This window comes from Myotis davidii, unplaced genomic scaffold (genome assembly GCF_000327345.1).
Source record: "Myotis davidii unplaced genomic scaffold, ASM32734v1 scaffold125, whole genome shotgun sequence".
NCBI lineage: Eukaryota > Metazoa > Chordata > Mammalia > Chiroptera > Vespertilionidae > Myotis > Myotis davidii.
In genome coordinates, this window is record NW_006299390.1 from 5,045,754 (window position 1) to 5,058,530 (window position 12,777).

At 43.1% G+C, this 12,777-nt stretch overlaps 1 protein-coding gene across 3 annotated transcripts in view; it reads right to left on the bottom strand.

The window, feature by feature from the left end:
- MAGI2 (membrane associated guanylate kinase, WW and PDZ domain containing 2) overlaps positions 1–12,777 on the bottom strand; it is a 1,072,297-nt gene that overhangs the window by 25,627 nt on the left and 1,033,893 nt on the right. For all 3 annotated transcript variants that reach the window (XM_015571231.1, XM_015571230.1, XM_015571232.1), the window contains 2 exons: positions 12,392–12,584; positions 5,549–5,797 (listed from right to left, as the gene is read on the bottom strand). In XM_015571231.1, coding sequence (XP_015426717.1) covers positions 5,549–5,797; positions 12,392–12,584 — 442 coding nt within the window. The remainder of the gene's footprint in view (positions 1–5,548; positions 5,798–12,391; positions 12,585–12,777) is intronic.

Here is a 12,777-nt window from a genome sequence, read left to right on the forward strand (position 1 = left end):
AGAAAACACTGCCTTAAATTGCTTTAAAAGGGGAGCTGGTTTAGTGCCGTTAAGTGCTTGCTTCAGATCATTTCTTGACAGAGTTAGAGAAGAACACAAGAATTGAAAGTGTTAGGAGCCATCTTCCAAACAAGATAAAGAATGAAAGTTTAAAATAATAGTGTAAGTCAATAAAAAATATGATCCAGGCCTCAGACGTACCCAAAGCTTTTTATACCCAGAAAAAACTAAACCAATAGCTTATTTTTCATGCTGGATCCTGGCATGAGATATATTAGAGCTGGAAGAGGCCATTCGGACCATTTCCCCTTACATTTTAGATGGAAGTCACAGGAAGACCGAGTGACTTGCTCAGGGACACCGCAGTGAGTGGGCTTGTTATCCAATGCTCCTTTATTTAGTTTAAAGCTCCTGTATTAGGTCAAGACTATAGAAGAGCTCGCTTTGGTTTTAATTCGTACCTCCCCTAAGTTTAAGTGACTTTTCATTGGCTGAATGGTTGGTGATAGGAGTTTTAGTGAGAAAAAAAAAACTTCGTCTGCTTCACTCCTTGTTCAGTTTTACTTCATCCTTTCTTAAAAGGTCAGAAAAGATCTGCTAGCTACACTTTTGAATTTCTAGAATAACTTTGAACCTCCAGAGCCTTTGGACATCACCAAGGACTTTGAGAGAGTCAGCAGGGCATTTTACCAAAGATGATGAACTCTCTCCTAGAACACTGGATTGCCGTGGGCCCTACAAAAAGTCAGCAATGACCAAGTCTGTGCTCCAATCTTTGCCGAAGACAGTACACACATGGAAACAAAGATTTGCAGCACCAGCACGGAGCCGGAAGACTGTCAGAAGCCAGCAGCGTGCTGGCCAGTGATGTGTTTACAATAAAGACACAGAAAAGGAGTCAATGTTGTTAGGACAATAGGAATGAAGGAAGGAAGGATTGACGTGATTGTTCCCCTATTGCTGACTGCTGAGACTGCGGCCTGAATATGTTCTACCTCACAGCGCTTGTTGTGGGCCTGCACTACGGGTATAAATTCCCTCACAGGCGCCAGCCTCCATTGCGTCGGTCCAAGCTGCCCATGTATGTCTACCCCATACATTTCAACATAACCTTCCTGACAAATTACAGAAAAGCAGGTGACTAAGTGTCACTTTTATGTCATCATTTGTGCCAAAGCACTTCTGGGGAACATCTGGTGGGGGGTGGGGGAGAGCAGGAAGTACCTGTAAGGATCAGGTTACAACTGTGCAATAAAACCTAAATGTCAGGACTCAGCCTTGAGCTGGGGATACCCAAAGACCAACAACCCCACTGCCATGGCCACAGGGACATTTTTATAGAGCAGGCATTTGACCCACTGGGATTCAGACGCCTACCTGAGCCTTCTATCCTGTGTACACAGACCTTTGTGAGAGTAACAACACTTCCCAAATATACCAAAGTGTCTAGGTTTTGAGAAGCTTCTAACATGGCTTCCAATATTCTGTTTACACATAATATGGCAATGAACATCTTTGTTTGAATCTTTTTAAGAATCAAAAAATGCCGTTTCCTGTTGCAGTTTACTCTTATCCTAGGCTCTATTCTACAAACCACTTTGTTTTCCTGTGGGTCCAATTTTAAGGTCTGAAAAAATATTCAATATTTTGGATAATGGGACAAAAACGCTCAGGAAGCTTGCCTATTCTCACTGTAAATCAAGACGGATATTCCTGCACCTGGGGTAGAAATCTGTCTGCTCCAGACAATAACTGGCCTCCTGAGTCACTGGCTTTGGAGGGTAGTGTGCTCTTTAATTACATTAATTGATTAAAGAAAATGTCTTCTTTATTTTCTGGAAAAAGAATATTTTTGGGGGGGAAAAAGTGAGGCTTTGGTAAAGAGCCCTATGAAAATGGCAGGCGATAGTAAACCCAAAATCTCACTTCCCAAGTTCTCAATTTGTTAAACATCTGGCATGGCCGGCAGAGTTGGCCCCTGTGCTGAGGAAGCTATGGAAGGTGATTCTCTGTGCGCAGGGTGGGAGGTTTACATTCGGGCTCCTCATCTCGCCTCTCTGATATCTTCAATAGAGGCGTTGTGTTAGCAGGAACATTCTCATAGGCACAGCTTTGAGCTTGGATTTTGATGTTTCCCATGACTTTGGTAGTTGATTACCTAGTGAATTCTGGGGGGATTTCCAGCCTGAAGCCTCAGCAAGGGCACCTTCAGCGGCACTGGCGAGGCTGCCACTGCTCTGTCCCCACGGCTGACCTGGGCGGCAGAGGGTGGGGGTTGGGGAAGACCACGCTCCCAGAAGGCCGGCATCTGGGGAGGGGGAGCCGACTCTCCGGATGCTCATCTGCTGCCCAGATTTCGCTGCTCTGGGCTCTCACTGAGCTGTGCTATCTAAGACGAGTAAGCTGAAGGGATGAGAAGACAATCCACAGCAGGGATGATGATCAGGAGAGCACAACAACATATTTGGTGCCTCGAATATTCTAGGCACTTCCATGTACCCTCACAGCGACCACATGGCAGGGGTATTAAAATCATTCTCTGATTACAACTGAGGAAACTGAGGCCCAAAGAGCTCATGTATCTTCCTCAAGACCACACAGCTGATGGATGACAAGCCAGGTTCCACATCCAGGCAGTAGGATTGTAGCTCCTGGCTGTTAACCGCACCACTCCCTTGCCTAAAGGTGATGGCGTGCTCATTGAAGGCATAACAGCATTCTGCCTGCCAATGGAAAGGCTTCAGCAGCCATGAGAAAAGCCACATGTGTGTTCAGGATCCTCGGGCTCAGGGAAGACACGGAGAGGAAAACAACACCAACCCTGAGAATGACCGTGACTCCTGAGAACCTGATAGTGTCACGCTCTCCTAGTCTCCCAGAGCCCCGGAGGGGTGACAATGGAGAGGTGGCGCAAGGAAGGCCCCTTTCCATTCAGGAGGCACTTAGCACTTCTTTTCAAAATTACAAGTTCAAAAGTTATTGCAGAAGTATGAAACAGCATCGGGTCCAAGAACCTTTTAGGTGCATGTGGCCAATTATGTTCTGTAAATGCCATCAGTGTAATCCCTGCTCTTCCCACAGTGTAATCCCTGCTCTTCCCACAGAACATGGGGCAACCTGCCTTTCACACTCCTTACATTGAAAAGAAATAAATATGAGAAAAAAGAAGCCAGGAGGCATCATGAACTCCAGAATATATTTCCACTCTCCAGGGTGATGTAAATAATGCCATTTTGAAAATGGTTAGAATTACTCTTTTGAGGTATAATGTCACTTGGTCGAAAGGAAAAATTCACACGTTGATTGTAAGCATTTGTGCCTGTTGTTTTCCAAATCTACCTATGCATGAATTTTATTTGCAATAGAAAAAGCATTTGTGGTTTCCTTATGAAATAACTGCATGCGTGTACACACACACACACACACACACAGTCACCCCTATACATTCAGCTATAATACTGTCACACTTCAAATAAAGCTGAGACCCTAAGAATATGCTTAACACTTTCATTGCAGCAGTACACTTATTTTTATTCCACCTCTTTACATATCCTTCTCCAATAAGTTATATAAATGACTGGAATAGCTACAAAAGTTCTCTGTAAACATTGCCTCCAAGTATAAATTATTGGAAGACTGTTTATATAATTTATGAAAATCTTTAGTCTTGTGTCCTTTTAATCTTGGTGAAGCCATCCTACTGACAGAATTCTGCTTTTGCTCTATGCATTAAGGTTGAATTTATTTCTTCAGCTTATCACGAAGAAAAAGAGAAATGAATCTGCACTTTCACATGGATGTCACTTAGCTTCTGCACATAGTCACCGAGGCTTAATGCTTCTCTAGTTTTCACTCTTGAGTTTGTCAAAGCTGAAGCTAATCAGAGCAATTGTCTCCATTTAGTTCTGGTAGTGTTTTGATAACATTAAGTTTATCATAAAAAGTTCTTATTCCTTCTAATGCTTTGATTTCTTGAGTATTGTTTAATGCACACACCTCTCTCCCCAACCATGGAAAACAACCACAATTTATAATAATTTTAGGCACCACATGACTCAATTATTTTTTCTCTTACTGCTCTCTATTCTGGTGTTTTTATCCACAACATTCTGGGCTAAATGACCTCAGCATTATAAATGAACAAGTGTTCCCATCGCCTCTCTGTCCTGGCTGCTGAGGAACCTCTGGGTAGGACTGCTGAAAGGAAAACCTTCAAGAAAGCCTTTGTATCTACAGAGATGATTGACTGGGAGAAAAATATGACCTGTGATTGTCACCTGTTGTGCAAAATCATGGAACCTTAGATTTGAAGGAGCAAGAAGAGGTGAAGTCTTCCATTTCTCCCGCCCGTGCTGCTACTACCCAAGGGGAAGGCGCCACTACAGGACCTACAGGGCTGTTTTAATGGCTCCCAACGTCTTTGTATTTCCACTCCTTTTTAAAAATAATATGTTTTTATTTATTTAAGAGAGGAGGAAAGAGAAACATTGATGAGAGAGAACCAGCAATCGGCTGCCTCCTGCACACCCCGTACTGGGGATCAAGCCTGCAACCTAGGCATGCGCCCTTTTCTCTCACCGTGGCCTTTTATTTTTAGGTTAACAGTAACATCTAATTATAACCCTACTGAATGGTTCCTGTTATACCCATTTACAGAAGAAAAAATAGCGGCTCAAAGAAGGTAGCTCCTCTCCTCAAGATGATACAACTAACAAATGGCAGAGCTGGGACTCAAGTTCAAGGTCACAACGAATGCTGTTCCAAGAACACTGATTGGTAGTTTTTGAGGATATGCTTTTGTTGGAGAGAGAGAGAAAGAGAAAGAGAGAGAGAGAGAGAGAGAAACATTGATGTGAGAGAGTAACATCAATGCCCTGACCAGGGATCAAGCCTGCAACCTAGGCATGCGCCCTGACCTGGAATCCAACTGCAACCTCGTGGCACATGGGGTGATACCCAACCAACTTAGCCACACCGGCCAGGGCATGTACTCCCACTGTTGCTCCCTTCCCACAATTTCATTTTCCATAAGCAGCTGGGCTCATCTTTAAAAAATGTAAGTCAGATTTCTGTCCATTGATTAAAACCCTCCAGTGGCCCCAAGGATTTAGACCACAATCCAGACTTCTGCCCATGGGCGTATGAAGCCTCGTGCCCTGGTTCCTGCCCTCTCCCCTCCCTGTCCACCCTGCCACAGCCACCGGGCTTCTGTGTGTTTCTTCAATGCTGAGCTCCTTCCCACCTCAGGGCTCTGCTTACACTGCTCTCCCCGATCCTCTGCCAACCTGGCTTCATCCTATCGCACAGGCGCACCCCTCCCCTCACACCAACACTCCCACTTCACTCTGTTTTATTTTCTTTCTAGTTCAAAATGAGGGAGGAGCTGTTATGGGAGTGTTGGATTGTCCTGAGCCAAAGGTCAGCAACATTTGGCTAATCAGTGTTCAGGATGCCTCCCCAGCCCTCCCACCTGCTTGCCAGCATCCCCACCACCAGAACAAAAGAAAACAGATCTCTCCTTCAAAGGGCAGGCGAAGCAGCCACTTACTTATAGTGGATCCGGACTCAGGCCTGTTCAGGGAGCTGATGATGACGAAGCCGAAGCCTTCGTTCTCTTTCCGGTGAATGACCACGTCGCTGGTCTGCAGGCTGTGGGACACGAAGCCTTCCGGGGGAGAGGCGCTGCCACTGGGGGCAGCGTGGTTGCTGTTGGTGTAGGTGGCATAGTCACTGCGTGGAGAGCTGTGGTGGGTTGATACGGAGCCTGGACTCCTCCCGTTCTCTGGGCAGGGCTCCCCTGCAACAAGGGAGAATACAGGCGCTTGGTTATTTAACAAGGTCTGGGAGACAGGCACGGTTCTAGATACCAGCATTGTGACCAGACTGGTTGACTGGCTTCTATTCCCCACAGAGGTGCAGAGCCCAAACCCCTCAACTTTCTTAAGTGCTGCTCCCTGTTTGCATTTTCCCCCTGTTAAGACTGCAGCCCCGCAGGACAATGTCTAGTTAGAGACAGCGGGCTTCTTAGTTGCATACTAATAATTGATCACAGAAGAGCATAAAACAAGTGGACAGGCTCTTCAATGGTCCTGTGAACACGAATTACTCAAAGAGCTTGTGAGAACTATCTTTAGAGTCCACACATGGCAAGTTTTTTCAGTAGATCTAGGGAAGACTGGGCACAGGAGTCTGCATGCAGGTTCAAGGTCAGACTTCGAGAACTGCTGCTGTAGGAGTCTTGGAAGTGGGGTTAACAGCCCAGGGGGTGTCTTTGTAAAGTGATCTATCATCATTTTACCAAGAAGCCACAGTTTTATTTAATTTTGTGATATTCTGTTAGCCTAGATGTGTTCACTTCCTGCAGGTAGGAAACATCCTTCTTAAAGTAGTTTGCTTACTCCAGGATCTGACAATGTTACCAGGCTAAGGAGCAATGAATTTTGAAACATTAAGGGAAGTGTTGGAGGCCTGGCTCACTTACATTCTGTATTGTTAAAAAATACACTCTATTATCAATCAGATAAACCAAATCACTACTTTCACAAGAAAGCAAGCAAGCATATTCACAGAGAGAAGTGATAGACAGTTGGCTGCCAAGAGAAGCTAGTTTTTAAAATGAAAGTTGATCTGTCATCTAGAAAGAATTTTGTCATTTTAATTTAATACCTAGGTAATGGTATCTTGATTAAAAGAGCTGACGTGGCACCTAGAATACTGTAATTAGAAATAAAGCTGTTTCATCTCCATCTTACAATTTAATTAGTGTACTCAAAAGACGTTATGGAACAGAGGAATATGGAAAAGAGTCACAATTAATGTGTGTTTTTTTTTGAGGGGGGGTTTGCTAGATATGGTCTCCTATTTAGAAGTCTGGAAAGTGTCTTGTTAAAAATAATTGGCAAAAGCTCCAATGAAAGCTCTTAACTTTACAAGCTGCAATTCCATTCTGAAATGGAAAAATTAGGGAGAAAGAACAGACTATAAGAAAGGTTCTGTGGAATAGTATGCTGCTGTAAAAAGGAAGGAATTCTTACCATTTGCAACAGCCTGGATGGAACTGGAGAGCATTATGCTAAGTGAAATAAGCCAGTCAGTGAAAGAAAAATACCTCATGATCTCACTCATTTATAGATAATAAAGAACATTATATACTGATGAACAAAAATAGATGTAGAGGCAGAGAAGCATCAAATAGACTGTCAAAAACTACAGTGGGAATGTTGGGAGGGTTGGGGGGGGAGGTGAGAGATCAACCGAAGGACTTGTATGCATGCATATAAGCATAACCAATGGACACAAGACACTGGGGGCGGGGGAGTGGGGAGGGCATGTGATGGGGGCGGGGACTGGTGGCTGGGGAAGGTCAATGGGGGAAAAAAAGGAGACAGATGCACTACTATTTGTAATACTTTAAACAATAAAATATAAAAAGCAAGGTTCTGTTACACAGATACCTTAAGGAAAAGAGGCTGCATTCATTCATACACCCAGATTAAAAATGGCCTTATGAAAAAGCATTTACTTCTTATTTGTAATTACTGAATAAAATCTAGGCTGCTGCTTATTATCATTTGATAAATTTGATTTTGGAGTAAGATTGAATTAATCAGGCTTTAATAGAAGGAAACAAATGGATGCTTTTCATCTGTAAGAAATGTAATGAAGTCATAAAAGAACAGAATGTCAATGTCAAAGCCTTTCCCTCTTTTCTGTCAAATTAAAACTGCCTGTAAAATGTACCCTCTCCGCTAGAAAACACCGTCCAAAGGCACAGTTATTGTCTTGGTGAAGCACGTGTCCTTTATCAGTGCTCTGCGCGTTGCAAATAAAGTGATTAGAGATAGTCAGGAAGAAGAAAAACAAACAAATTATTATGCTGCAACATTCAATTGAAAATCTCCCCGAGCTATTGGACTAAATCAGTAACTAAATGTCATAGGCAGTGACAAGAGAGATCTCATTTTCTGGCTGTCATATTTTAGGGGGTTGAGATCTTGGTTGTCAGTAAAGCAGCAACAAAGAAAAATTATCTGCCTTTGCAATAAATGGCTGGGAGTGGCCATGCCTCAGGTTTTAGGGAGAGAAAGGAAATCATGGACTAAGTCAACGTGAGTGGTGAGTGGCCCCTGGGTAATTACATTAACAAGATACTTTTCTATTGCTGTTGGACTTCCCTGTCAATGTCTAGAACCAAGTTCTTCATCTTTAACAACATGAACACATTTAAAGCCAGGGAGTTAAGACTTCCAAAGATTGATTTTGAGGGATAGAGTTGGCTCGACATCATTTTTTTCTACTCAGCTGGCTCTATGTCTAAATGAGACTCTTCTCTCCAACAACCCTTCCTGGTGTAGGGCATGGACATCATTGTTTTAGAATATAATGTCATAAAATGTCACAGAGTGACTAAATGCCATGTGCATTTTTTCAATTCTCTAACTTCCGGACTCATCTTCTTGTCTCACATACAAATGAATGTACAGAATTCAGTCACTTAGTATCTAAGTAAGTCAGATAATCAATTTTTGCGGCTGTTTTGTCCCAACCAGTTATACTGGGGATCATCATTGGCTGACTGGGAGAGGGTCTCCATTGGGGAAGGCCCTCCAGGTGAGATGTTTTGACTAGAACAGTTGGTTCCTGGCTAGCAGACCCATTTATTCCAGGCCTATAGTTATTAGAATTAATTGTCAATGTTGTAAAATAGGCAGATTTTACAGAAATCTGGATTTCCAGTTTCTCTTGAAATACTTGGTAGTGATTACTAGAGCTGGGGTATATAGTGTGCAAGTCATCACAGTCCCAACTATTCCCCAATGTCTCTTGCCAATTTCTGAACCCATAGAGTGAGGGGTATGCAGGGCCAGAGGGACTCGTTCAGCTGGAGGCATTGTTTCTCTTCTAGATCACACCGTGGGTGCCAGGACTCCAGGACCCTGTCACCAAACAGACCTTGCCTGCTTCGGGGGTATACTGGGCCTTTTTTCAGGACTGTCCCCCAGAGGATGACAGCACCTCAGATGCACATGTCTTGTGTTGGAGCATGGCCAGGGCAGTGGGGTTTGTATGTGGACAGAGCGTGGACGTGGGGGTTGGAGTGTCCACATGCATGTGCACCTTCAGGGGCCTGATGGGGCAGGGCAGCCACAGGCTGTGGCTGTGCTGTCAGGAGCCGGCCTATCTGCAAGCACTTGTGTTGGTGCACTCCCAGTTTACACTCACGGAGGCAGACAGCTTATTCAAATGGGTGACATGCTGGTAGATAAAGAATAAGAAAATGTATTTTGAATTGACAAAAAAGTGTAGTAACTATGACCAGGGAATCCACTGGCTCCCTAAACACTGGCTAAACTTCCCACCCTGCTGTCAGGAAAACCTTCCCTTTCTCGGCATCAGGACAGGAATTGGACGGTCCCATAGATATTGGAAAAGATACTGGTAGCTTTAAGGTGGACTCTAATATGTTTTGATTAAGTCATAAAATGTTTACATCAGTTCTAGATTTACACTTTAGGAAATTCCTCAGAGACACCCTTCTCTCAGACAAATAGTGTGGATACAAAATAATGTGTCATTAGGGTAAACAACTCAAACTGAGCTACTAAAGATATAAATGTTTATCCTTTCAGTAGAATAATTAAAGGGACTCTTCTACTATCCTTGGGAGAAAAACAACTATCAGATCTGATAGCATAAGTAAGACATCTCTCAAAACCCGTTTAAGGCACAAGATCTGTGCTAAAATTATATGGTAAAGAAAACTGGATACATTGCTGCATATTTCCTTCCTTTACTCTACATTTTCTCATTTTTGAGGATCTAGCTTGCCATTGCCCAATTGAAAATACTGCCTTTATATTTGCATTCTTTTCTGTATTTTAATTTTAATTGTATGCCTTTTTATATTTCAATATTTGAAGCAGGTTTTTGTGTTATTTTAATTTTTGCCCAGTGTAACTCACCAGCTGTATCTTTCATAATGGATGTGTTTTGTCTTGAGCATCAACTAGGAAGCCAGTGCCCAATGTCTTCTGAGGTGGGCAAGACAGTTGTATGGCCGCAGCAAGCCTATGGCTGAAGGGGATGACCTGTCTGACCTCCTTTCCTCCCAGCTTCTTCTCTATAATGTTGCTCCTTTGTGCAAAGAGGCGGCAACACTGCCCCTCTTCTTGCTCATCTTCTGTCTCTTCACAGCTGATTGCTCACTTTCCGTCAGCTTTCAATCATCTCATCATGTGCCAGGCCTGTACCTCCACTGCCTTTGCTTAGGAAAGCGAAATCATAATGATAACAACAACCCTTGAAAAGGCATCTCCACTGTCATTTGTAGTTGACCCTTCTCACTGTTCAAGGAATGCCACTATGAGGAAACGCTGTCTTCCTATGTCTTTAAAAAAAATCTATTTCCAGGCATTTTCTTTACTATCAAAGTATCCTTTGCTGAACTTAATCATTTCAATACTGATGAAGCTTTCAAGGAAGAGGGGGCTGAATTAACTGGGAAGCTCTCCTGGTGAGAATGAGCAGTCTGCAGCAGAACTTCAAAAATTAAATGCACTTGAAATGCACTTCAAAGCCTAAATGAGTAAAATTGGTAAGAACTGCAGCAAAGAGCATCTTTACGGAAGTCACGTGATCCACAAATTGCAAGAATACGTTTTTGCAGTGTTTGGCATACACTCCAATAGCTTGGGTTGATTAGAGCAAAATTTAATTTGCAATAATCAGCTGGTGGCAAGAGGAGCATGAAATTATGTTGGTGCACTGGTTTTGCACTTCGCAATGTATTTCCTTGTAAACCAGGTATCTTTTAAATTTATCTTTGGGCTACAGAACATATAGCACAGCAAACTTTTTATTGAAAATCACTCTGTGGGGAGAGAGACAGTTAAATATTAATCAAGAAAACACGGTCTTCCTTCTGGCATCTTGCCCAAGAATGAGGATCATTCAAGGTGTTTTACTTCTTTGGGTCAAGTGGTATGGCAGGAATTTCTGCAGATGAATGACACTTCTTAGCAAAGTCTCTGTGTGAGATATATAGCGGTCTCTACTGGTGAGGGCTGACAGTTCTTCTGACTTGCCCTTTTAAATGATTACCCTTGCTCCAAGTCTAGTTTCTAGAAGACGCGAATAGAAAAGGATTTTTGTTTGACTAATAAACTTTAGCCTCTTGAATCATGCACAGCCTGTGATTAGCCAGTGGCCCTTTTTAAATTCAAATATGGTATAATAATAACACCTATGAAAGACTCCTTCTCCTTATGTTTGGAATGACATTTGCTAAAGGTTGGTTTAAAGTCTTTGCATTCACCGGGGATGGAGATGGTGAGAGAGTGAAGAGGGGATTGAAAGGGGTATAAAAAATAAGTCCTAGCCAGGGACGTGAGTCTGCATCATCACTGACTCTGTGGCCTACTGGGCAGGCTGCTGTGCCTCCGGCCTCCGTCTTCTCATCTGTCACCCGAGGGAGCTGCTGTTGCTAAGGGCCCTCCTAAGCCTAGCATTCATCATTCTTTACAAGGAACAGTCAGGGGCCGAGCAGAAAGCCAGCAGGTCGCGGTGGCAGGGGTGATAAGATAACATTGGTGCTGCAGTCGGTTCCTGTGACCTCCGGGGCCACGCCCAGGGGGTGTGGGACTATACTCCCAACGCTAGTGCACGCTCGGGTTACAAGAAATAGCGTGATACTTGTAACAGGCATATTCCTTAAAACATAAATATCTTTTGTGGAGCTGAGATGGTGAAGAGAGAAACGGAATCCCATTATGGCTCCGAGGACTGACTTTTGACAATATCTTTGGTGGATTCTTTTCTGAAGTTGGGAAAATGGAGGTAAAGGGAATAATGACTTCTAATTTATCTGTTTCGTAAGTTTGGAGTTATATGAATTGTGTTTGCTCAAAGTGACATACAGCTATATTTATGTAAATCAGGGTAATACTTTTATTGTTCCTTTTTATCAGGCTCTACAATGGAAGCTAATTTTCCATCCTTGTTGCCTTATTATGTTATCAAAATGCTGTGGTTTTGGGTTTGTAAACACAATGAGGAACATTTTCAAAAGCCCTATTTTTCACTGCTATAATGTTCTTATAACTAGCGTTACCAAAGAGCAAAGAGCATACACATCTTGAATTAGCTCCAGGCTTTGCTAGGAAATTTTGATGACTGCATTGAAAATGTAGGCCTCAAAGATTGCTTGGAATGGTACCAGTGGGTGAAAATCTGCACTTTCAAAATCAGTTACATTTAGACTATCTAGGTTGTTTTTTCCTCTCATATAATATAGACATGGACTTAAAATTTTGTTTCAAACATCTTTAGCATGTCTCACAAAAACATCTCACCACCTCACCTCCAACTCTTGCTGCTGCCTGGAGTTACATACCTCCACATAGCACCTTTCTTCTCACAGTGAGGTTGACCTGCCCGTTCCGGGCCGCGTGGTGCATAAGGTCGATGACATAGCGGTGGGTCTTGCCAGCCACTGGAATCCCATCCACATAGACGAGCTCATCTCCAGGGTGTAGGCGGCCATCTCTGTCGGCTGAGCCCATGGCAATGACGGCTCCAATCAAAATCTAAAGAAGCAGTGAGAAGAACAGGGCACGTATGTTTCAAACTTTTTATATGCATGTAAGTATATAAAAACTTGGTGGGAGATTTTATTTCCACATTTTATCCCTTGCTCTAAACCTGATCATGTACTTGAAAAATGAGAGGCTAAAGGGGCGCCCTTCCAACTCTTCCAGGTTGCTACCTCCTTCTAGAGAA